Source organism: Eulemur rufifrons, chromosome 6 (genome assembly GCF_041146395.1).
Source record: "Eulemur rufifrons isolate Redbay chromosome 6, OSU_ERuf_1, whole genome shotgun sequence".
Classification (NCBI taxonomy): Eukaryota; Metazoa; Chordata; class Mammalia; order Primates; family Lemuridae; genus Eulemur; species Eulemur rufifrons.
In genome coordinates, this window is record NC_090988.1 from 29,169,968 (window position 1) to 29,196,298 (window position 26,331).

Here is a 26,331-nt window from a genome sequence, read left to right on the forward strand (position 1 = left end):
AATCTCTGGATAAGGGAAATGGAAGAGGGGCCAAGAACAAGCAATCACGATTTGTATAGTTACCCATCAGAGAACTTAGTCCCAAGGCCAGGTTTAGTTGTTACTGATTGGTTTTAATGATTACATTGCCAGCGAGCTCATGTCTTGCATTCCGCGGGTCCTGAGGCTCCCTCAAGGTGGTAGCATGTTTCTAACCTGCTTCAATGCTTTTTCCGTCCTGAATCCATGAATGAATGTTTAATAGCATCTGCTGCTCCATTGTCTGAAGACTCCTCTTGCCCAGTACCACTGACTATCTTAGCACATGAAGGCAACTCTCCCTCGGGAAGAAAATAAGTCTGTGTGCCAGTGGTGCCAATCACCAGCACATTTTTCTTCAAATCAATGCAACATTGATGTCTCTTGAGCATGTCTAGGCCTAGAAGCATATCCATGGGCTGCTCTTCAAGTATAGAGAAAGAGCATTGTAAGAAATCACCTTCAATTTGAATCTGAGCTAGATGAACACGGCCAATAATTCTCTGCGTGCCCACGCCTTTAGCAACCCCAGCCCATCGTCGATCCACCAGCCTCATGATGTTACATCTGTCGGCACAAGCTTGGCTCATAATGGTCATCTGGGCACCCGAGTCAACAAAAGCCTTCAGAGGGTGTCCATTCACTTTGCAGTTAATGTAGAGCATGGCCACTTGTCCGAAACTCTCAGGAGCCTCTTCCATCGCTATGTTCATGTTTTCTTCAATGTTTTGTTGCCGGATTTCTTCTTCTATTTTGGCCTGAGCTTCCAGATCAAATGGGTCGGCAGAGTAGAGGCGAATCCTCTCTTGCTCTCTCAAAGTCCTTTCCCTTTGCTGCTCCATCAGGACCTGAGAAAACGTCTCAAGGTTGCCGCTGAGCAGAGCTTCTGCCAAGCGGGGGTTGCGTTCCTTCAGCAGGGACAGATCGTGTGGATTGGACAGCAGCATGCTGCGGATCAGGGTGGGGCTGTCCAGACCCTGAGCAGGTGCCGCCTGCTCTCCGCCGGCCAGGCCGTGGGACTGCTGGGCTGCTGGGGGGCGCTGCTGCTGCTGCTGCTGCTGCTGCTGCTGCTGCCGGGAGCTCGACGTCCCGGGCACAGCGATGCCACTGAAATCTATCCTAGGCTGCTTCGGGGTTCGTCCTGGAGGCCGAGGTCCCACGTGCTCCTTCTCAAGTAAAACAACTACATCGCCGTTTTTGAGGCCATAGGAGCCCAGGGAGCGGTGGTCGTCAGTGAGGAGTTGCTCCGTGTGGATGACCTGCATGTCGTCAGCGGGGATTCCGGACTCCAGCTCGCAGAGGACCCGAAAGTTGCGGAGTTCAAAGTCAGGGCTGACCTGGAGGGTGAAGGCTGCCTCGGAGAGGTCCCTCCGCACACAGTACACGGTGATCAGCATGGCAGGGGCCCAGGAGGGCCAGGTGGAGAGGGCATCGGGCGTTCACTGGCTGGCTGAGCTGGTCTCTGTTGGTGGCTCCGCTGCTCCGCACGACGAGGTGTGTCCCTGGGGCTCATTCACCTCTCAAAGAGGCACAGACACGCGCCCGTCTCGGAGCTGCCTCCCAGCCTTAGTGCCAGCTCCTTGGCCCCATGGAGCCTTGGGGCCGCACGCGGGGTTCCAAAGTTCCTTTGCCTGTGTGCTGATTGGAACTTAGAATGCTTGTTCCCCTAGAAACAAAGGTACTCAAGGCCCTTAGGTTCTCAGGCCAGCCCTTCAAAGCCTATGTAACACATGATAAGAAGATTATTTCAATTCTTTTTAAACAACATATTAACATTCATTTTCTTCACTTTAGAATTGTATTCTATGTACTTTTACTTCCCTCAACCCACAGTGAAGGTTTATTTCCTACATGGCAAGTACCATTCTCTGTGGTTAGTAGGAAAGATAAGTCAGACTTGGTGTCTGCCCTGGAGGAGCTCACACTCTGAAAAAGGTTAGACAGGTGAATGGGTCAGTCACAATACTAGAAGGAAGTACTTTTACAGACATGTGCAGTATACTACGCTTAGTACTCCCAAAAGAACAGAGGATGTTTTTCTAAGGAGGAGACAAGCTGGATGTTAAAGATGAGCATTTTCCAGGTGAAAAGTGGTTGAGAGTCACTCCAGATGAAAGGAATTGCATGTTACAAAAGCAGGAATTCATGACAAGCCCTGTTCTTTCTAGAGAAAAATAAGACACTCTATGCAACAGGGGAAATTTGTACATGAATTTGAGTGGCAGGCTCTAAAAGCTGGGAAAAAGTGGCTGGAGCCAATTTATAAAGAGTCACATGTGAATCCAAGGTGTTTAAATATTATCAATTAGCAAGAATCCCTCCCTCCAAAAAAGAGAAAAAGAAGAGGGACAAAAGGAAAGAAAAAAGAAAGGAAAGGAAATGGAAAACATTTAAAGCTGGTATTTGTGATTTTTTTTTTCCAGTTAATTGACTTAACAAAGAGGCTTCTTGCCCCAAGTGGAGGACAGAAATGTGACTGAATGGCCAGTTAGGATGCTTTTTCAATGGTTCAAAGAGGGAGCTCTTGCTTGAAGGGGAGGAAAAGTGTTGCTCAAGTAGAATGTGCAAGATGTGTTTACCTATTAGATATGGAGAGGGTCAGAGAACATGAGTGTGTGGGTAACACAGAGGGTCTCTACAATGGGAGACTGAGTAGACAGGCCACTGCCTTGAAAGGATGAGTGAGCCAAGCCTTTGAGGTGACCAGTTTGACATTGATTCTGTAGTAAAATGCATTGCAGATGCCACCCTGGAGGTCAAACATGCCTCTCTCTTACCCTAGGGCACAGCCACACACCTCCCCACGCCCCCACATGCACACACATACCCCAGAGTGGAAGGTCTCAGGGTAAGGGTAAAGAAGTCCTTCAGGCAAATGATGATTGAGTAGGAATGCTAGAAAAATATGCTAGTTATTTTTCTCTATATTTCATAAAGTGTTTTATACTTTAAAAAGCTTGTGCTTCCCTGGCTTAGTCCTCCCAGATCTACCTACTTTGTAAATCTATCTATTTATCCATTAACCAGGATGGTCAATATCATCTGCCTGGTCCCCCCCCCTCCCCGCCGCTTATTTCAAGTGTTGTCAGAAGGCCTGCACCATTATACCATGATAGAGAGAAGGATGGTGCATCAGCCTAATGAGTTTTTTTTTCCTTGGCTCCTGTTCCTCATGTCTTTGTCTCAGATGGAAGACTATGCCTCACTCATTGTTCTAATTATCATAATGTTTCCATATTCATATTTATTTCTATTAGAAATATTGACTGAATACCCAGTATATGTGAAGCATGTGCTAAGTTCTGGGGATGCACACATGAATAATGTGAAATATAGGCTGTATTCTTTAAACAGGGGTCCCCAGCCTATGGTGAGTTGTATAATTATCTCATTATATATTACAATGTAATAATAATAGAAATAAAGTGCACAACAAATGTAATGTGCTTGAATCATCCCCAAATCATCCCCCTCTCTGGGTCTGTGAAAAAATTGTCTTCCATGAAAACAGTCCCTGGTGCCAAAAAGGTTGGGGACCACTGCTATAAAAAGCTCACAGTCTAAAAGAGGACACATGTGCACACACACACACAAATTGGGAGTAAGAAAATATCACAGTAGAAGCTTTTACAGCTCAGGAGAAATTGATGATATTTGGAGAACAGATGAAGAAGATGGCAAGGGATGTTGGGCAGGGAAGGCTTCCTGAAAGAGGAGGCTAATTAGACAGATGACAAGGAGTTAGCCATGCAGGGTGGGCCCGCATGGGGAAACAAAGGCCGAGAGAAACGACCTGATTTAGAGCCTTTAACTAGAAGGCTGTGCTTCATGATATGAGGATTTTTAGAGAAAAACAATCTAGCATTGTAATTTTTCCCTATTTGTAGAGATCAGTGGCCCTTTGACCTGACAGTATTAAGTTATTCAGTTTCTTCTGTGGTTCTTAGTATCCTGGTAAGTTTATCAGAGTTAACTAATGGTTTGTCCTGAGTTTGAGAACAACCATCGTGTGAGATGTCACATGCAAACTACTCTGCTAAAGAACAGATTGAGAAATCAGTAAGACTTGGATTCAGTGTTCCTTTTTCTTTTTCCCTGAAGTAGATTTGTACAGTTTGTTCTTAAAACCATAATAAGTTGGGATAATCCTAGGGCTTTGGGGTTTTTTATAAATAGTGGATGAAATTATTTTTGTAGAATAAGCTTTTTTTTGGGTAAAGCAAAAATTGAGAGTTCACATTAAAAGATACTAACATCTTTTTTTTATGTATATTACTGTCATCTTGATACCAAACATATTTGCATTCTATATGATATGCTTGGTTATCTTGCTGTAATTCTTTACTTTGGGTGGCATTTTGCATTTATATACTCTTTACTATTTTACATTTTACTGGGAACACACTCTGGAAAGCAAAAGCCTCAAGATCTGGCCAGTGAACTGTCATCATTCCGTAGGTCACAGGATGTCAGGATTGGCAGGAATCCTTTGGGTCTTGTTGTCCCGCCATCCTTCCAGGTCTTAAACCTCGGTTGTAAAACAGCCTAGAATCTGAAAAGATAAACACAGTCTCCTGGGGCTGTTTAGGACTTCTGTTTATACACTGTTTGATTCTTTCGTTTTACTCAGCACTTTTGGTGATTCAAATATCATATGTCTAATTCTCTTAACTCAGAATTTTAATTAAAAACATCTTCTGACTATATAATGAACTTGGAGGTCATTGGAAGTATGTATAAATACTCCTAAACATAAGGTTTTATTATACTATAAGCCCCTATCATATAGACTGTTGAGACACGGGTGATCTGTATGTAATAGGTGTGTTATATATATACAATTAGGTGTGTTAATCTAGGTAACTGAAGGTTATTGAACCTTTTCTTGAGGAGTTCTTTGTGAAGTATATTCTCTTACTTTTTGTCTCAGTAAGTACAGTGTAAGAACATAATTGAATCTTTCTATGATAAGTGAACTCCTGCAGGGTCTCAGGGCTATCACTCAGAAATCAATTCTCATTGTATGGCCTAAATGCCCAGAAAATAGAAGAAATGGCACTGATTTCATACTGTCCAAGCAAATAACCCCAAAGTTATTTTTTAGAATAAATCTACAATGATACCTTTTATAATTTATCTCTTTCTAAAAACTTAATGCAGCAAAAAAAAAAAAATCCAGATAATTGATGGTTCCACTTAGTATAGTCAGTTGATATTTAAAATACTATCTATTGCTTTACAAAGTAAAATAAATGTTTTTTTCTGTGAAAAAATAGAGTACCTGCATAAATGTTATTATGTAACATATACAATAATTAAACCATGTTAAGTAAATATATTTGCTTGCTACATAGGGATCTCTTTCATTAAATGTATACCTGTTATTACTTTTAAAATGTAATCTAGACTTATTAAGACAGTTAAATCATCACTTGAGTTTTTCAGTACAATTTAGGAGAGATGCAGAGTTTTTAAAGCTATACCCTTAGGTTAAATAGCTAATTTTTCCACTGTTATTTTATTTGCTTTACAGTAATACAATAAATTGTTCCAGAACAGTCATAAATGAATAACATGTATTTTTTCAGAGAGTTAATTATTTAATAGACACATTGAAAAGTGCTATAATGAACTGTGGTATATTGGTATGCTATGCAGCTGTTAAAGAACGTGTGAACCATCTTTCAGATATCTTATGTGTTAAAAAGCAAAGAATTTTCCACTAGAATGGTAGACTGAATTAAAACAAGAAACTTTACCTCTTATTTCAATCTCAATAAAAATTCTGGATAAAATACTTTTTAAAAAATATTTCCAATGCTGGGTTATGGATAGGTACTTATTTATTGCGTATATGTTTAAAGAATTTTCCATAATAAAAAGTCCATACTTACCAAAAAAGTGCTATAATGAAAGTTCCTGCTCTTATTAGTGTGTTTGGAATATAAAAATGTATGAAATGTAAAGGCTTAGTATTGCCTGTCTTGGAAGTTTAAACGCCATAGTAAGATCTTTTAAATAAATACATATATAAACAGATATGTAATTGAAGAAACTCATGAAATCTGAGAATTTAGTCTGTAACAATCTGCTTAGAACTGAGCTAGTGGTTTTTCTTTGTTGTAAGGAGCCAGAACACTGGCAGAAGACGCACACATGTAGAAAGGAGATGGGGGAAGAGAAAGAGAGAGCATGTACCCGAGAGTTGCAGGATGTTTCCAATTACTTTGAAAGTGCAATTATTAATCAAAGATCATCATTTTCCAGCAGGGAATATTTTCATAGTGCACTTTGTTTATTGCTGTATTTTATAGATTATTAGTTTTAGCACTGTATCATGAAAAGAGATTCATTTTAAGTTATATATTGCATGTTGAAAATAATATAATCATATAATCTCTTGAAAACTTTTGGAATTTTCAAACTATGCACTTTCTAAGTCTGTCATGTGTGTTTACTTACAATTTTGTGCTGTATGATTCCTTCCAATGTCTTACTCATATTATAAAAATTACTCTGATCTGTGGGGCTCATGCCGTGTTATTGAAGGCTTAAAGATTATCACTTCTGAGCGAGACATTTATAGATTAAATAAATTTAGTTCAACAAGTTAAAAACAAGATAAAAAAGATTTATGATTTTTTGGGTTGACATTTACTTGTTTCTTGACTTTCAATGTACCTTAGGAAAGGAATGTTTATGTATTCTTATTCCTACTGTGTAAGAATAACCATGTAACATAAAAATTATAGTAATGATAATAATTCTTTAGCTTTTGAATTCAGCTGCAATTGAGGCTAAAGTCTTTTGCACTGTAAAAAGCTAATGCTTCCCTGGCTTGGTCCTCCCAGGTCTACTTACCTGTGAACCAGAATAGTCAATGTTGTCCGCCTGCTCCCCGCTTCTTATTTCAAGTATTATCAGAAGGCCCGCACATTACACCATTAAGGAGAGAAGGATATTGCATTTTCAGAAAAATCTTCATTTAAAAATCACTGTTACTATAGTTTAGAAATACCTCTGTGGCCTATGCATAAGTTCAAATACATTATAATAACTTCATCATAAATTTTCTTTGTCAGAATATTAATGCTAGTATCTACACGAATTCATCATTGTATTTAGGTAATCATGTATTATCCAGAAAATGAGAACATTGTCTGGTTCCCTCTCAATGTGGTGTCAGTAGTCAATCACCAAAATATTACCTTTTGAGCACCTTCTAGGTACCTTTCTCTTCTAGAATAGTTGATAGAAATGACATAAAACTCTGAATATATTCTTTAACTTGCAAGAGCAATAGTGTATATAAGACTAAAACATCAAAAAGAAGACAATGCAAAGGGGTGTGCAAGTCAGCACTGTTATTAAATCTTTATTATACTTTTATTTTAGAAAATATATCTTTATTTCATTAAAACTATGCATGAGATGTTTCTTCTATTAGTTTTTTTAAATATCAGATACTTTATCTTACTCAACCTTGAAACCTCCAAAGTTCCTAACACAGGGTGTTGATCATGATGTGTTCCCAGAAATGTTTGCATGAATGGCAAAATAACCACAGACCTACTCATTGGACAAGAGTTTTTTTGCAAAGAACAGTGTCATGAAAGTCCTTCATCTATACTAGTCTTTTCTCACTGCCAGGAGGATGCTGCTAATGTTTGAAAACAATGTTTGTATTTGTCTTCTATTTAGTTCTATTTATGACTTCTAGGCTTTTGTGCTTTTTGTCCTTCCACATATAGTCAGCTCTAGTCAGAAATTCTTGGAGTGCAGCATCATTATTTGGAAGCATCTTGGCTTGGTCCCATTAATTTCCCAGAAGTATATGTATTGGGAAAGTTATAGATTGTTTAGCATTACATAATGAAATGAAGCTTTCTGTCATTTGGAGATGATCTCAGAAACGTTAATAATTTCTCATAGTAAATATTTAATGACTGCTTCTTTTGAGCAAGTCACTGAGCTAGGGGCTTTGAGGATGAATAGGAGTCAACTTCCTCCTTCAAAAAACAAGGCATCTTACTAAGGGAAATAAAATTCATTCACTTTGAATTATTTTATGTAATATAAAATAATAAGTCATGATAGACATATAAATAAAATGCTGTGGTTGCTTACAGGAGGTCAAAGTGTCTTGTTTGGTATGGGATGGGGTGCTGGATGGGACCATCTAGAATGCTTACTGGAGAAAGTGCCACAGAAGTGGGCCTGGAAGAAGGATTTGGTCACAGCTGTGGTTAAATTTACTTACCTGAGTTCCAAGCAGCAATCCCTTCCTTGATGTATAATACCATTTGCTTGACCTCATTCTCCTCCCATGCATGTGTATTTTTCTATTTGCATCTTTCCTGGCAGCTGCTATAACCAAATGGATGTATTAAGATGGTAGGATTGATCTAAGGACGGAATAGTAGTTTAGCCTTCTCGAAAAGTAATCTCTACCACCTTAACGTTCACTCACATCAACACAAACAGAATGGATGCCCATGTTTCTTTCTGGTAGTGAGTTAAGAGGAAGTCTTTATTTCATGAGGAAAAGCCCATGCAGTGCCCTGAATTGAAATATGACTAGGTCATCTTCTCAGTTCACCTTCATCTGCTTTAGAGTTAGTGAAGATTCCTTCCAGACTTTGGCATTACTTTGCTCTTCAGTCTTTGCTTTTGTTATTCTCTCGCCTGTGCAAATATTTTATTGGAAAATAGGTAGAGACTGTATGCATCAGGGATTTCCAGAAGTCCTTGTGAGTGCTTTTAATGCAAATGTATATACAGTCTGAGTATTCCTTATCAAAATGCGTGGCGCCAGAAATGTTTCAAATTTCAAATTTTTTTGAATTTTGGAATATTTGAATGTACATGAGATATCCTGGAAATGGGACCCAAGTCTAAGCACAAGATTCATTTATATTTTATTAATACATTTACGCTATACACATAGCCTGAATTTTGACTGCAATGCTTCATGTAAAGTCACATGAGGAATTTTCCACTTGTGGCATCATGTTGGCACTCCAAAAGTTTCAGATTTTGGAGTTTTTAGGATGTTGGATTTACAGTTTAAGGATGCTGAAATACTTTAATTTTTAAAGAAGGTGTTGATAGTCCTGTACACTTACCTGTGATACAATACAAAATTCTCAGAGTAACCAGTTTTCATATTATCTACACACATTCATCTCTGTGATGAGAGACTCCTAACCTTAGGTACAGTGTAATAGCATGCAGTCTGCCCAAGCAGGAAGGATCTGATACCTCCAGCCACTGACCAAGACACCTCAAAAGGTAGTTATATGACATGTCATTTCATTTATGGTGACGCTTTGGGTCAATCCTTGTGGAATGGATAGTTTCCTGACAGGACAGAGGTATATTGAAAGATCCCAAATAAATATAAAAGCCCACTGTACCATAACAACATGGTCATTTGGATATTTTATGAATTATATGCATGATAGGTGATTATTTCTACAACTATCTTATAAAAGACAAAATTTCCAGATTGTTGTTTATGTAGCTTTCTCTATTCTAAACAGCAGCTGAGTTAATTGATCACCATAGTAATTAGCATGGCTAAAGCCCATCTGTCTGTAGAATTTAGTTGTATTCCAACCATTAAAATGAAAAACAAAGCCTGAGAAACAAATGCTTCATTTTTTTAAAATAACAAATAAAAGACAATTCGACTCACCTTCTATTTTTCTCAGAAAAATTAAATTTAGCAGCCTAGATACAAGGAGAATTCCTTCTTAGATCAACTAAATGACATCAGGTCCATAGCATTTTCCTTTTTACTGTTAGAATGGTTTGGGAACCTTAATGTGTCTGTGGACTCTCTCTCTATTCTGGAAGACGTGGAACTCCCATGCCCATCCACTGTTCCATTATCATTTCCATTCCACTTACAAATATTCTATTTAATTCAGCTCATAAAACGTGCTTAACCACTGATATGCACTTGTTTACTCATGTATTGGTGAAATATTTCAGTCCTGCTTATTCAGAGAGCAGGAGTCTTTCTTTGGATACCTCTAGAGGACAAGAACTAATCAGAGAAACCGCGTACCCTAGCTTTCAAAATTAAGGAACCAATTTATGATGTTGAAGAGAAAGAAGATGGTATCTTGATTTTTTTCCTTATAAACTGTAAATGAAATGGAACTGAGTTGTCTCAAGCAACCCTGTTTTTGATTCTTTTATTTTTCTGCATTTTTTTTAACTTCAAAACAACTATTAACTTTGAAGAAAGATTTGGTTTTATTTCATGTTCTTCCTGCAGTGTTTGGGTTTTTTTTTTTTTTTTTTTTTATCTATAATGTAGGGTTGCAGTGGGCCCTTCATGCCTGTGGCTAAGAGACAAGCGGACCCAGTGTTTTAAGGATAACTCGTAAATTACCATTTACACACGTGAAATATTACTTGCTTTAGATTGACATCAAAGAGTGAATCCCCACTGTAGTTAAGTTTTCTGATATTAAAACTGGGCTCTGAGACTTTCTTTATAGAAAATTTAGAGCAAACAGGATCATCAACTCCTGAATTTGCAGCAAGCTAGCTTGGAAAAAAAAGAAAAAAAAAAAAAGATGGCAAATTCAAGTAGGAAGTGTGATTTGTGTTTGTAGGGGTGGATATATAGTAAATTTATCCAGCAGTTATTGCCTCAGTTCTCTACCTTCTCTGTTATAGGCCTAGGTAAGATCATTACTGTATGGTATGGGCTTTTTCATCTAAAATAACTAGGATCATCCTAGACACAAAGTATCTCAATTAGAAAATAGGAATTCATACTATACTTTTTAATATAATAGGCTCTAAGCTAATCACTTCTTACCAAGAAGGCCATGAACTTTGTTCCTTGAAAAATATCTGCTCAATCTGCCCTTGGGATGAAAACAACAACAAAATACAAGAATCTCCACAAACTAGTATCAAAAATTTCATCAGGATATATTATTCTGTCTTTGTATAAAATGACAGTATTCTATATCTGCAATTTGGAAAAACAGTCTCTCTCTCTCTGTCTCTCTCTCACACACACACACACACACACACACACAAGAACTGGATAAGATATATAGATAAATGACAGAGAAAGCCTATGACTTTGAAGTCAGAAAAGTAGAGTTCAAGTTCCCTAGATTTGTCACTTCTTATCTGATGTCCTTAGACAAAGCATTAATTTCTCTGAGCCTCATTATCCTCGTATGTAAAATGGTGATGATGGGAATAATCTCTTTTCCATAGGATTTTGGTGTGGACTTAATGGATAATTTGAATTTGTCTTGTAAATAGAAAAGCACTCTACTAAAGTAAGTTATTTTTTTTCCTCATATGAGTAAAAACAATAATTAATAGCCTGGAAAAGTAAAAAGAGAGGACGGAATTTATAAATGCTAAAGGAAATATGCAGATTAGTTTTTAACCCTTTATTGACCAGGGCCTGGTGCTGTTGTGCCTTTAGAAAGCTGTCACTACTCCCTTCAACCTTGCATTCCAGGGTGCCCTGGAGAGTTTGTAGCAAGACTTGATCACTAAATCTCTTTCAAAATCAGGGAGTATCCTTCAAAAGTTGAATAAGTAAATCTCTTAATAGTGTATTATTTTAACAAGTTATTGAATGTTTTTTTTTAACCATAGCAGTCTGCAAAGTGTTCTTTGAAGGTGAAAGAAAATACACGACAAGATCTCTGTTCATGAGGTGCTTATAGAATTATTGAGCAGCCAAAACACAGTGAAAAGACAATTGATTCACCATAATTAAAAGTTAAAAAGTGTTGTATATTGAGTCAGATTAGTATTGCTTATGTTGTGTGCAACCAAACTGTTGAGGTTAACGTCAAGAATATAAGTATGATCTTTCCTATAAATTATGATCTGGAATCACTGTTGGGCATGGTTGTTAGATAGAATGATAAACATTCCACAGGGGACTTTCCTCAAAGGCTTTTTTTTTTTTTAAAATCAAACTCCCAAAGCAAATTACATAGCTAAGCAGATCAAACACTCAGTGGATTCCCAGTGTCATTTGGACTGGACAGTGTAACCATGAGGCTATGAGGTTTGTAAATCTAAGGGACTCCTCTAGACAATTGATAGCAGCCACCTAGAAGTTCCTTTAAATAACTGGGATTTTGACAGAAGTCATCCATCCTGTGGCCATGGGACAACAGATAGAGTCTGTCAGAGCAGGAGCTTCAAACTTTTTGGTGGTACACCTCCTTACTTAAAATGTTTTTTGATCACACTCAGTATGTGTATGTTTATAAATTATATGTAGCACTATATAACATAAAATATAAAAAGGATGAAATTATAAATGGATCTGTTAAAATAAATACAAATAAAATTTATAATATTTTCTTCCTGCCTTCACCAATGGATCTTAAAGTACAAGAACTTATGTTTGAGACTATTAGAAGACAAAGTCTCTGATGCTTTGAATGTATGGCCAAGGTTCAGGCTTCCTTTCAAGATGGCGTGGATTAGGATCAAAATAGGAGAGCATCACATGTACTCACCAGCAAATTGGTTTCCCCGATCATCACCTAAGTGCACATTTGGGAATAACACCAATTGGGTGTAGGACAGATGTGGAGGGTGGGGGGAGGGGATGGGTGATACCTACATAATGAGTGCGATGCACACTGTCTAGGGGATGTACACACTTGATGCTCTGACTCTGGGAGATGCGGGGGGCATGGGCAATATACATAACCTGAACTTTTGTACCCCCATAATAAGCTGGAAAAAAAAAGTTGTATTTAAAAAAAAAATAGGAGAGCAAAGAAAATGTAGTCCTGAGAGGCATTGCAGAGAACCACACCTATAATGGCACATTTATGGGCTGAGACTAGCCTCTCCTAATACAGTATGCAGCAGGTGGAAGTCAGGAGGAGACATTGTGACAGCCAAGGCCACAGAGTTGGGAGCCAAACAGCCTGGCAGGAGCAGCAGGGACACCACTTTGCCTGCCCTACAGCCCACCTACTGTCCTGGCACATGGTACAAAAATACAAAGAGCATCTGAGACCTTCTCTTGAGAGCCCATGTGTACCTGGCAGTCGGATGATATGGGTGAGTCCAAGAGAAAAGGCGGAAATGAGGAAAGCAGATTTAGAAAGACTTTACCTCTGCTTCCCGCAGTGGGTGGAAAGGTTTACCAGTGCTTCAGAAAAACAGCGCTATGACTCTATGGTGCTGTAGTTTTGAAGCAGATGCTCTTGCTGCCCCACCTGATCTCCCTGACCCACGTTTATATTCTTGTAAATGCAGACAGCTTCCCATTTCCAGTGCCCTTGTGTCTTGATTTCTCTGTCACTGGGGACCTTGCTCAGACCTCTTCAGCCGGGAAGTGCTGGGGCTTTCATGCCCTTAGGGGCAACTTTCAGTCTGTCCCCTTTCTCACCTGCACTTTCTGCATGACCTCCCAAATAAAGGCCACCTGCATCCACACCCTAGTCTCAGCATCAGCCTCTGAAGAGAAACAAATCGTAACTGAATTTGGCAGGGGTGGGAGGGTCACATATTTTATCCGCTATGTTCATTTTTGTCAGTTTCTTCTAGAGTCTCAAACAGTTCATGTAGATTTTACAGAAAGTTAAACACAATGGATTTGCACCTTACACCATCTGGTCAAGATCTTGGTGCCTGGATCAGGGTTCCATGTGGGTGTGTAGCTTTTATTAATTCTGCATGTTCTATAACAGTGTTCTCAACTGTTGCTCTAAATTGGCTGATTCAGATTCAGAAGTGCCCTTTCAAGGGGATCTCAAAGTTTAATATATTTGGTAATTACAATATATAATAAAACATACCAGGCAAACAGTTTGGCATCAGTCTTAAGGGCATGGACTTCTGATATACTGAGGTTCGATTTCCTACCTTGATACATTTAGTTCTGTGCAGAAATTTCTTTACATTTTAAAGAAGGATCTCAACGTTGATGTCCTGTCAACTGCTGAAAAATCCACCTGGCATTGATTCGGGGGCTTATTTTAAAGCATCAATCACTTACAATGCTCAGTTAAATTGAGCAATATAACTTGGTAAGGACATGTTCCATATTCTGCCCACAACTTCTTGAGATCAGTTCTTTCATAGAGATTATACAGATTTGACACTTACATGTGCAAATAGGTTATTTGTATGCACATTTTTGACAGAGGCCTATGTATCTATCTCATTGTTTTGACAATACAGTCATGTGTTGCTTAACAACAGGAAACCTTCTGAGAAGTGCATTTTTAGGCGATTTCATCCTTGTATGACTATCACAGAGTGTACTTACACAAACCTAGATGGTATGTATAGCTTACTATACACCTAGGCTATAGGGTGTAGCCTATTGCACCTAGGCTACAAACCTGTACAGCATGTTACTGAGGTGATTGTACACAATGGTATTTGTATATCTAAAAATAATATATCTAAGCAAAGAAAAGATACAGTAAAAATATGATATTATCTTATGAGATCACTGTTGTATATGTGGACATTGACAGAAAGGTTATGTGGTGCATGACTGTATTAGCAAACATTAGAGAGACACTGACTGGATACATAAGTTATTTGTATGCAATTCAGTCAACTTACTATAGTTCTTTGAAGAAAATTCATACACTCTGACCATTTGTTTTACATGTAACATATGAATAGCAGTATGGTTACTAATGAATAAAAGTGTTATTTCAGGATTTTTTTTTTGTATAGTATCATCATGTTAAAATGTTTTCCTAAAGCATTTACTTGAAGATATTAATCTTTTTCATTTACCTGTTTTATCATCCTAATTTATAGCCCAAGATAAAAACCTCTTTTTGATACTAAATGTCAAATCATACATTTTATGAGACCTTTTTGTTTATTAGGTTCCCAAAGGAAAGCACTTCTTCAGTCATGTGATTTTTTTTTTTTTCCCTTAGAGCCTTAGTTAATGTTGCACATATAACACATATAAGTTTATAAGAGGTGGTTGAAAGCAGAAATGTTGAAAACAATGTTTGAGATCATATTAACACTAGTCAAATATGACCCAAGTTTGTCCACCTTTTTTTCTTAGATTAGCAATGTTTGTATGTTAATGTTTATATATTGTGGTAAGTTCACTCTGAATTTGACTTTTAGAAATAACAGGGAAATAGTTCCTAAGAGAAGTTCTACAGTAAATATGTAAGTTGTGATAAGCTTTTTGACAACCTGTAAAATTCCATTGAGAGTTGGTGACTATAATAGTTGACCATTGGAAGAAAACTGCTAAGCATTTTTGTAGCAAATCTCCAGATCATGTTTACTTACTCTTTATTCTATGGCTACATAATGTGTTTCATAAAAAAAGAAATGTAGTATTTCTTAACAATGGATTGTCCTTACAGGATAGTAACACTGCACAGGATGAGTAATTGTGCAATTTACTAAGAATGGATCAATAGTGTGCTTTTGTAAACTAAAGCCAGAACTATTGATATAAGAATAGTCAGTGCCATCTGTTTTTTTCACCCTTGCACTCAACATCAGCACTTCTTAAATGTTGCCCAGTAGGAAGGAACATTTCTAGAATGATTATGTAAGTCTGTCTTTGGTGGATTGAGTGAGATAGAAGAAACTACACCTTAACTGCAGAAGGACCACTGAAGCTTTGAAGAGCAGAAGTTCCTTGAAAAGACAGGACAGCTGACATTCTGTTTGAAATGCATTAGAGCAAAGAAGTTTGTAGTTCAGAAAGATGTAAATAAAACACTGCTCAGAAGGCATTTTTGTTGCTTACCTTGCAGCTGTTATTTACTAGAGATTCCGGTTATTTAATTATACCTTTTTCCAGAAGATACTCAAGGTCATAGTTGCAGCAGATTTTTAATTATATACAAAGCTATAAAAAGTGGAACATTTCACCCTGGGGAGCCCCCCAAAATGACTGTAACCACTTTATTAAGTGAGCTCCCACAGAGTTTGGCTACGGTGACTGAATCAGAGTTTTGTGTATGTTTTGTTCCTTTGGGCAATAGTTGTTCCATAGTTTTCATTTTTGACTATCTGGAAGTACAAACCAATAAACGCTTCAGGAAAAAAAACACAAATTTTACATTTTTATGTAGTTATTACCCACATAATATCCAGGAAACTTTAACAACAACAAAAATGGCTCATAAATTTAGTGTGTGTGTATATATACCTACATTTAACTAAATATTTGTTAAGTTTCAAATATATACACTAAATTTTGGCTTAATGTAGTAAAAACAAACTGAAATAAAATACTATGTCACTTTTATTTTTGTAAACTTTAAGGTCAAAATTTTTCCTTTCTCATAGTGTGTTTGGGACCAAGTATTTTGGAAATTAACCTTAGGAAATTGGAGGGGTAAAATATGTTCCTTATTAGTGTTGCAGAAAGTGTACGTTATTGTAATGTCCCACTTCTAAACAATAATTACAAAAGCATGCTTCTGTAAGAAGTCTTTTTTGTCCTGTCTGCTCACAGAGGCTACATAAATTAATGCAGTTGTCTCTTTAAGGATCTTGAGTCCCACTGTTAATTTTCAACAATATCCAGATGAGATCCATTAAGTTAGACTTGAAAGGAAAACACAAAGAATAATAGATCAATTGAGTCCACACTATGGAATACAAACTCTACTTTTACTTTAGCATAGCTATTTTAAGAAAGTAAACTGAAGAGTGTAACAATATATTTCAGCCTGCATGCATTCTCTTATAAGCGTAAAATCCCTACTCTTTAGTAAATGATTAAAATCTCTATTATATCCCTGTTTGAAACATTCTTCTTTCATTTACAAAGTACTGGTCTTTGTGCATTATGTTCTTTTTTTTATACTTTGCTGCACTAACTGGGGTAAAAAATAAGGAAATTGTTTCCTTGTATCAGAGTCCTGATGGGATTCTCAGCACTTGTGAAATCAAGGAGTTTTTAACACCTGCCTAAATGTGCTACTCATAAACCTAATCATTAATACTTCTTCTGCTATGTATGTAGCCAAGGTGTGAGAATTCCCCTACCAACGCTATCCATCTCAGCAGCCCTCCTCCACCTTGAATTTTGGAAAGTACTATTCTCATGTGCATTAGTTAGCTGTTGGCATAATAAGCTGTGTAACAATCGTTCCAAAACTCAATGGCTTAAAACAGAAATAATTTATTCTTTCTTGTGTCTGGGGTCAAGTGTGGTTTGCCAGACCTAGACTAGGCTTGGGTGACGCTGGCTCCTAGGTTCAAGTTGGATCTAGATCTGTGCCATCTGTCTCTTATCCTTGGCATAACAAGCTACCCGGTTCATGCACTTGTCATGGCAACAGCAGAAGCACAAGAGGGTCAAGCAGAAACAGCAGGTGACCGCCCAGGCTTAGGCTCAGAATTGGCACACCAGCACTTCTGCCTGCATTGTATTGTCTCAGTAGAGTCACATTCCCAGCCTCAGCATCAACAGTGCGGGAAAACAAAGTGGTTGACTCTAGAGGGAGTACTACAAAGTCACATGGCAAAGAATGTGGAAACTATAGAAAGATAAGAACTGGAGCAATAATGCAGTCTATCATAGTGTGCACTTGAAAATTGGCCTCAGTGCTCTTTTCTCTCTCAAAACAAGGCAGCACTAGAATAATTCTCTAGCTAATAAAACTGGTTATTCAGTAGGTCAGACTGAAGAGAATCAATCCATCACCAGTTTTCCCTAGACCAGTGCAGCTCACTCTGGACCAGCTGCCGTTGCATGAGCCCTTTGCTTTTAGTCCAAAAAATGATAAGGCACTTGTACCAAATATAGAATAACAGTGACCCTAAGTATATTGTTTAGTTTGGTAAAATTGTTTTTGTCACAAGAAGCTGTCAATGAAGGAAGCAGTATGTTGAAAATCATATAGCAGACAGGCATTTTGAGTAGCTTGTCTAGAAAAATGAATGTATGCCTTAATCCAAGATTTCAATTCTTTTACTAACTATATATTATACAGATTCCGAGAATGGAAGTTAAAGCATAATGAATTCAATACCTTTATATTGGCATTAATGTTTCTTTCTATTTGAAACCATTCCATTAGTAGTGTAGGTTCATGCAAGGAATAGCATGATATAGGGATAGATATTAATATGAAATTTGGCAATTATGTAAATGCATGAGAAAAGTGAATAATAAAATATGACCATTTTCTAAGCCCATTACTCTTAAAATGTAGTCATTTCCCTAAATCTAAATAGAAAAATATGTTTTCCATTCCCTTTTTCAACATATTCTAAAAATATTTATTGTGTTTCTTAATATGTATAAGGTACCTATTCAAAATACTATTGTGATATGATAAAATAATTATTGTTATTATTAACACTTGTATGCTTTGTCATACATATTATTCTTATTAGATTGGAACATTTTTTCCATTTTTTATTTTCATTTAGAAGCTATCAATAAATCATTCGTAATATCTTCGGGAAAGATTAAATGGATAAAATCAAGTCATACTTTATGGAGTTTATATTTTCAATGTATTATGTTTGCAGTCACAGTCATTTCAAACTTATTAGAAAAAATTAATGAAATAGCTCCAGGGCCTAATATTTCTCGAAATAGTGTCCCGGAAAGCCAAATTAAAGATATAGTATTAGGTGTATAACTCCATCTCTACATTTTATTACACGTTACTTCTACTCTCTGAAGCAATAAATCAGCCTAAGAAACTGCCTTTCCATCCTCTGAACTCCTAAAATGTTTGCTGCCTAGAAATTTGTTTGGTGTTTATCTATTCTTTTGTGTTATTTTTCGGTGTGTCTGTTTAGCTTAATGACATTTCTAGATGGCTTTACATTTGGTAAAACATTTCCATATGTATATATATTTTTGGTTCCTATAGCAGCCCCATGGAGATATTAATGTTATCACTACTTTGCAGACAAAGAAACTGACACCTAGGCCGGGCGCGGTGGCTCACGCCTGTAATCCTAGCACTCTGGGAGGCCGAGGCGGGTGGATTGCTCAAGGTCAGGAGTTCGAGACCAGCCTGAGCGAGACCCCGTCTCTACTAAAAATAGAAAGACATTATATGGACAACTAAAAATCTATATAGAAAAAATTAGCCGGGCATAGTGGCGCATGCCTGTAGTCCCAGCTACTCGGGAGGCTGAGGCAGTAGGATCGCTTAAGCCGAGGAGTCTGAGGTTGCTGTGAGCTAAGCTGACGCCATGGCACTCACTCTAGCCTGGGCAACAAAGTGAGACTCTGTCTCAACAAAAAAAAAAAAAAAAAGAAACTGACACCTAGATTAGGTGATTTGTCCCCAAAACAAACAGCTGGAAAGTAGTAGAAAATATTCCAAATATACTTTTTAAAGAAAAGCTCTTTCATTTTAGCCCTTCTACAGTACACACAGCAAATATAACATGTGCATAGCCATTTGTCTCCCTTCCAGGCTCAGGGCAGATATTAATAGTTTATATGATACCCTTTCTCCCAGACCATATCTACAGCCTCAAAAACCTTCTCAAAACACTACTTTAGGAAGAGTCTCATAGTTTTGGGGAGTAGGCATTCATGATTAAATATGTTTGACTTTCCAGCTCTATACCTTACTTTGTTAGGATCTATGTCTTTTGTATCTCTGCCCCTGTAATATCTACCATTATATTTTGCACAAAATAATAAGTGCTAAATAAATGTGTTAATAGTTTATGGTTAAATGGGTGAAATCATAATGTGGTAGAATTTGGTTGACTATAAGGAAGAGGTTTTTTCTTTTATCATCATGGAATAATTTATTTCTCAGATATTACTGGGCCTCATCTGGGTCAGGCACTACATTATACATTTGAGATTCAAGGATGGATTCATTCAGTCAACATTTGTTGAGCATTTATTCCATACCATCTTTGTGCTAGGTGCTAGATATACAATATTGAACAAGATAAACATGATCCTTGTCTTTGCAAAGCTTATGGTCTGCTGGAAGAACCAGATATGAAACTATGAAAGCTACACATATAGTACAAAGTATGATGTGTGTTCATAAGGAAAAGAGCAGGCTGTGATGAAAAAGAGAAAAGATGCAAACTAAAAACGAAGGAGGAGTTTGCCTGGTGAGGATGTGGGGGGTGAGCATTCTTTGAGGAAGACACGTGAAGAGATCCCGAAGTAGGGAAGAGCTTGGAGCAGAGGAGGACATGGTAAGGCCACTGTGGCTGGAAGAGAGGGAGCAAAGGGGAGAGCCATAGTCCTTTCCTTCAAAGAACTAAAAAGTCCCATAGAGGAAAGAGACACAAGGTGGCAAAATTACTATTACTATACATTATACTAAATGAGAAAACGAATTAAAATAGTCTGGAAAGGAGGGGCAATGTTGAAAATGCTTAAAAGATAAAGAAGGGTTGTTAGGCAGACCACAGTTGGGGCAAGAAAGGGAGGCAGAAGAGGACATAGCAGAGCAGACAGAATGTGCGCGAGCCAGGAGGACAGTGACTGGTGTGAACGTTGCTGGCCGGAGCTCACCCATGAGGAATCGGGGCCACCATGGCACCCCATAGATTGCCATTCACAGAGGAGGCGGTATTACATGAGATGGGCAGACCCCCTCAAAAGACACCATAGTTTACAGAAGCAGTCTAACGGGGTCACATGTCATGGGTTTGACTACAGGGTTTGTGAATCCTGCCCTCAAAACTTTAAATGAACCTACTCAGTTAACAAATGGAAATGATTGCTTAACTTCTCTAGTACTATTTCCTCATATTTTCCCTAAATCTAAATAAAAAAATACGTCTCACCTCGAGAATATTCTGAGTTTCATTCATTTGTTCAATAGGTATTTATTGAAAGCCCCCTATGTTTCCCATTAGGACCTAACACAACAGTGAGTGAGACCCAGTCTTTATTTTCCAGAAGCTTTCAGTTTGGAAGTGGGGGGCAAGGGTGAGTCGAAAGATGAATGTTTAAGTTAGAATCAGTATAATAGAACATGTTAAATTTTCTGTCACAATGCCTGACCCAAGAAATGCTCTTTCCCTTCCTTCATTCCCACTTAACATAAGTTCCTCTAGTTTGTTTTTTTTTTTCAATCTGAAAATCCCGTTGCCTCATAATTACACAGCAGTGAGAACAGTAATAGTCACTGTACTACATTGTCAAGTCTTTCTAGAAGTATATACATGCAATGATGCACCTTTACCAAAACAGCCTCTTTAGCAGATGCCTAGGGTCTAATTGATCGCACTTGTAACAATTAACGTTGTACACTTGCTTTCTGAAAGTCTCTAATGAGTGTCCACATACAAGGCTTCAGCTTTCCCTCCGGAAAAGTTAGTATCCTGGCATATGTAGTAAGACGAAAACATAGGCAGTGTCCCCTGAATAAGTCTTTGTAAGGAATATGTCAGGCACCTACAGTCAATCCCATGGGTACAGGAAAATTTCCATATCTCAGTTATTGTTTGTTGAACACTTTTATGTTTAAACATAAAACATATTTATGTTTGGAGTTTATTAAGATTACTAATTAGAAGGACTTCTTTTTTGTGATGGAGGTGGGTGTGGGATTGGGCAGGACAATTATGAAGAATATGTTAAGTGCTGGATTACAAATTTGAACTGGGAAAAGTAGGTGATGGGAACTCAAGTTTGACTGAAGTGGGCTGAGATTCAGTTTACAATGGTTTACAAGTTTAATCTTCCTACCTAAAGTCCAGGTATTTATTTGCAAATACTGGATAATAAAACAGACAGGAAAAACACCCAAGGAATGTTAACAGATCTAAGTAGAGAGGGTGTCATAGTTTGTTGAAGCTGCTGTAACAAAATACCATAGACCAGGTGGCCTAAACAACAGAAATGTTTTTCTCACAGTTCTGGAGGCTGGGAAGTCCAAGATCAAGGCATCAGCAGATTTAATCTGTGGGGAATGCCTGTTTCTTGGTTTATAGAAGGCACCTCCTCGCTGTGCCCTCATAGAAGGGGCGAGGGATCTCTCTGGGGTCTCTTTTGTACGGGCACTCATGCTGTTTATAAAGGCCCTGCCTTCATGACCTAATCACTCCCAGAAGGCCTCACCGTCTAATACTTTGGGGTTAGGATTTCAACTTATCAATTTGGAGGACACACAAACCTTCAGACCATAGCAGAGAAATTTCTGAGGGCTGTAAAAGTTAGGAAAGATTTCTTCACAAAGCTCACTTCAGTGGGACCAACGTTTCTTAAGTGGTGCTACATGCCAAACATGGAAGGAAAGATTTTTCTGCCAGCCCACCTCTGCATGAGATTCATATAGAGAAAAGCCTTTTCTTTGGCCTCAAAAATCCAACTCTGTGAGGGGGAGATAGCTGGAGAAGCTGTCACATTTTAAGGAGAGCAGCCAACACAGCCAAGATGACAGAACAGAAGGGTGGGAAAACCCACAACCACATTACAAAGCCCTGAATTAACCAAACATGAAAGTATCTATCTCTGGACTTCCTATGTGAGATGACATGCTTTCCTTATTGTTAAAGTTACTTTTAGTTTGGTCATCTATTACTTGCGGCCAAAATTGGCCTACAAAATCATCAGATTGATTAAACATGTGGTGTTGTGCAAAGAAAGTAAAAGTGCTCTCCCTATGTGCAAAATTTCAGAGTCATTCAACAAGTGCAGTGGCATCATCATAGCTCACTACAATTTCCAACTCTTGAGCTCAAGCTATCCTCCTACCTCAACCTCCCAAGTAGCTGGGACTATGGGTGCACACCAGCACACTCAACTAATTTTTTCTATTTTTGTAGAGATGGGGTTGGGGTCTACTCTTTAAAAATTGATAAATCAAGGGAATGTATTGAGGTTTTGGACTCTGTAGCACAAAATGAAATTGATAGTAAAAACTAGCTGGTATTCAATGTAGTTTCTGTGTGAGCTCTTTATATGCATGAAAGGACTGTATCTCTGTTTTTAACCAAAAGTGAAAATAGAAATGGAAAATGTGTGAATAGCTAAATTGGACAACTATGCAAAACTCTCACACAATGTCATAATTTGGTGAAATATGCCATTCTGAAGAGTTTAATACATACTAATACTCTTGGTCCTTTTTAATTTATTCAATTTTCATCCTTAATTAAAACCCTGCTTTATTCATTATATAATTAGTAGGTCTAATGTAGAGACATATACTAGCTAGAAAATCATGCTTTTGAATGTCCTGTTTTATTTAAGGAAAAAGTTAAATAGATGATTTTCTTATGTGCACAGGTGCTTAAAAATGCTTTTTTATATTCCAGATGCAAAGGTAATGCTGTCTTTATCTTTTTTTCTTTTGAAATACCAAAAGAGATGACCTGTAGTTCTTTTTGCCTCTGAAATTGGTCTTTTTCTCAGATTAATTTAAAAATGTAGCTTTCTTCACACCTGAGACCGCTTGAGAATAAACAAAATCTGCATTTCTTTTTCAAGTAGCGCCTGTCAATCTAAGGAGAAAAGAGAATCTTATTTCAGTTGCTGGCTTCTCATAGCATGATGTCTGTAGCAATCTCACAGAAGATTAGTAACTTTAGTCAATTTACAACTTAGATTCTTATTGAGTGTGCTTAAGAATAAAATCAAGTAAGGTTTAAAAGCAAGTACTTATGGTTTATGAATTAAATTTTAAAGTAGCATATTAAGAGAGTTTGTAGCAACAGATTCACTAGCAATATCCTTGAAGTCTTTATTTGATGGGAATAAAAAGTTCTATCTTATCTTTTCCTTTGCAAAAGTAATAGGAACAGAAGAACGAAGAAGTTGGCCATTCTTAGTGACATCATACTTAGAATAAAAGCATGAATTTATTCCACTAAGTGCAGCTCCTAATTCCCACCAAGCACCCTGTCATGTCTCAGTAAAAGCTGGTAGAGTGATGAACTACTACAGGTCTTGTCCCAGAAAATAACGTCAAATTTCTTTTCTGCTGATCATATAAAAGATTATCTGATTGTTATTAATATATGGGTTCCCAGAGATGCCAGACAGATGCTAGCATATCATTAGTTATTTTTTCCATAAAGCCTACCAGTTTTCTAGCACAAACCACAGTAGGATTCTAAGATGACTATTTGGGTTCAAAATAGGTTCCTTTTAGCAATATATGCACACACCATCCCATCTTTCTCAGGGTTCATTAAATGCTAGTATGTATTGTCGTTTAGTTCTTTATTTTTTATTTGTGCTAACTCATGGGGTACATGAGAAATTTTGTTATATGTATATAATGTATAGTGGTAAAGTCAGGGTACTCAGGGTGTCCATCACTCAAGTACAATACATTTTTGTTAAGTATAGTCCTATGCTTTGCTATCAAACACTGAATTTATTCCATCTGTCTTGCTATGTGTTTATACCCTTTAACATACTCCTCTTCATCCTCCCCCTCACTCCCATTTACCCTTCCCAGTCTCTGTTATCTATTAATAATTTTCCTCTCTCCACTTCCATGTGTGCACATTTTTGAGCTCCCACGTATGAGAACTTGTAATATTTGCCTTTCTGTGCTTGGCTTATTTCACTTAAGATAATGACTTCCACTTCCATCTATGTTGATGCAAATGACATGACTGTTCTTTTTTATGGCTGAATAGTATTCCATTGTGTGTGTGTGTGTGTGTGTGTGTGTGTGTATTCCTTTATCCTTTCATTCATTGATGGACACTTAGGTTGATTTCCTACCTTTACTATTGTGAATAGTGCTGCAGTAGACATCTGAGTGCAGGTATCCCTTTGATATGTTGATACACAGTAGTGGGATCGCTGGATCAAATAGTAATTCTATTTTCAATTTTTTAAGAAATCTCCACACTGTTTCCATAATGGCTTTACTAGTTTACATTTCCACCAAGAGTGTATAAGAGTTTCCTTTTCTCTGCATACTTGCCAACACCTGTTATTTTTTGTCTTTTTAATAATAGCCATCCTGACTAGGGTAAGATAAGATCTCATCGTGATTTTGATTTGCCTTTCTCTTATGACTAATCATGTTGAGCATGTCTTCATATCCCTGTTGACCATTTGTATGTCTTCTTTTGAGAAATGTCTATCCATGTCCTTTGCCCACCTTTTAATGGGATTGTTTTTTTCCTGTTGAGTTTTTTAGTTCCTTGCTATTAATATGTTCTGGATATTAGTCCCCTGTTGGATGAATAGTTTAAAAACATTTTCTCTTATTCAACAGGTTGTCTGTTCACTTTGTTGATTAGTTGTTTTTGCTGTGCAGAATTATTTTAGTTTAATAAGACCCAGTTATCTATTTTTGTTTTTGTTTTCTGTGCTTTTGAGGTCTTAGTTATAAATTCTTTACCTAGACCAATATCCAGGAGAGTTAGTGAGCCCTTCAGTTAGAAGTGACTAAGAAAATGCTTTCATCTTTGTCCCCGCCATGACTATTAATATTACAATGATAAAACCTCATTATCCCAGGTCCTGTGTGAGAAAATATGAAGCAGAGTTCCACTAACCCAAAGTGGCCGTGTAACATGAACAAAAAATAAAACTTTGTTGTTAAAACCACTGAGGTTTAGGCTGGTATGATCTCCCCTCTCCTGACTAATACCATTCCATGAGTGTACCTAGTACAAGGGAAGAGTCCATGAAGGAGGCACACCAGTCCAGGTAACAATATTTGAAGAGATTTGTTAGCAAAGGATTTGACAAGGAAACAAAAGGCTTGTTTCATTCTAAAACACCATCCGTTGTATGACCTAGCCTTGGTTTAGTAACAGCTTTCGGGAAGTAAAGAAGATCTGCATTAAAAGCACACAGAACTCTGTAATAAAATGATAATAGCATGACTTTAGCTAGAAAAGTATAATCTCTTTTATTTCATTATTCCAGTGAAAATCCAATCCAAACTTTTTTCACATTGGGTCTCAAAAGTTTTCTAATACTTCTGTACTTCAGTATCAATACATAGCTTCATGGCAGCATGACCTTTTCCATAACATGTGTATATCTTGATTTGCTCAGCTGAGCACTTTTAGGACTCACAAGAATTTTAAGAAATATAAATGAATAAGAATTAATCTGCATTTTCTATTAACTGATTATTTTTGGCTAACTTGAGTTATGTGTCACTAGACTTTAAATAGTGCTCTTGAAAACCACCAACTTTTGACAGGTAGATATCTAACACCATCACAATGCATAGATTGTTTATATTAATCTCAGGTAGCTTTGACAATTCTTTGACCTATTCTGAGATGTTTTGTGATTTCTACTGCTTTTAATTTTATTGTCTGAGGTAGGCAGGAAATGTATTTCCATGAGCATCAGTGATAAATTAAAATACAGTTTTTACTTATATGCGTCTTCCCAGTTTGATC

The 26,331-nt window shown here is 37.3% G+C and overlaps 2 protein-coding genes across 3 annotated transcripts in view; one reads left to right on the plus strand and one right to left on the minus strand.

The window, feature by feature from the left end:
- The window catches only part of PDGFD (platelet derived growth factor D), a 223,476-nt gene that overhangs the window by 116,842 nt on the left and 80,303 nt on the right, over positions 1-26,331 (plus strand). The gene's annotated exons all lie outside the window — the stretch shown is intronic.
- Positions 201-1,415, minus strand: DDI1 (DNA damage inducible 1 homolog 1). The gene has a single exon (XM_069468999.1). The coding sequence runs from the start codon at positions 1,413-1,415 to the stop codon at positions 201-203; it is 1,215 nt and encodes a 404-aa protein (XP_069325100.1).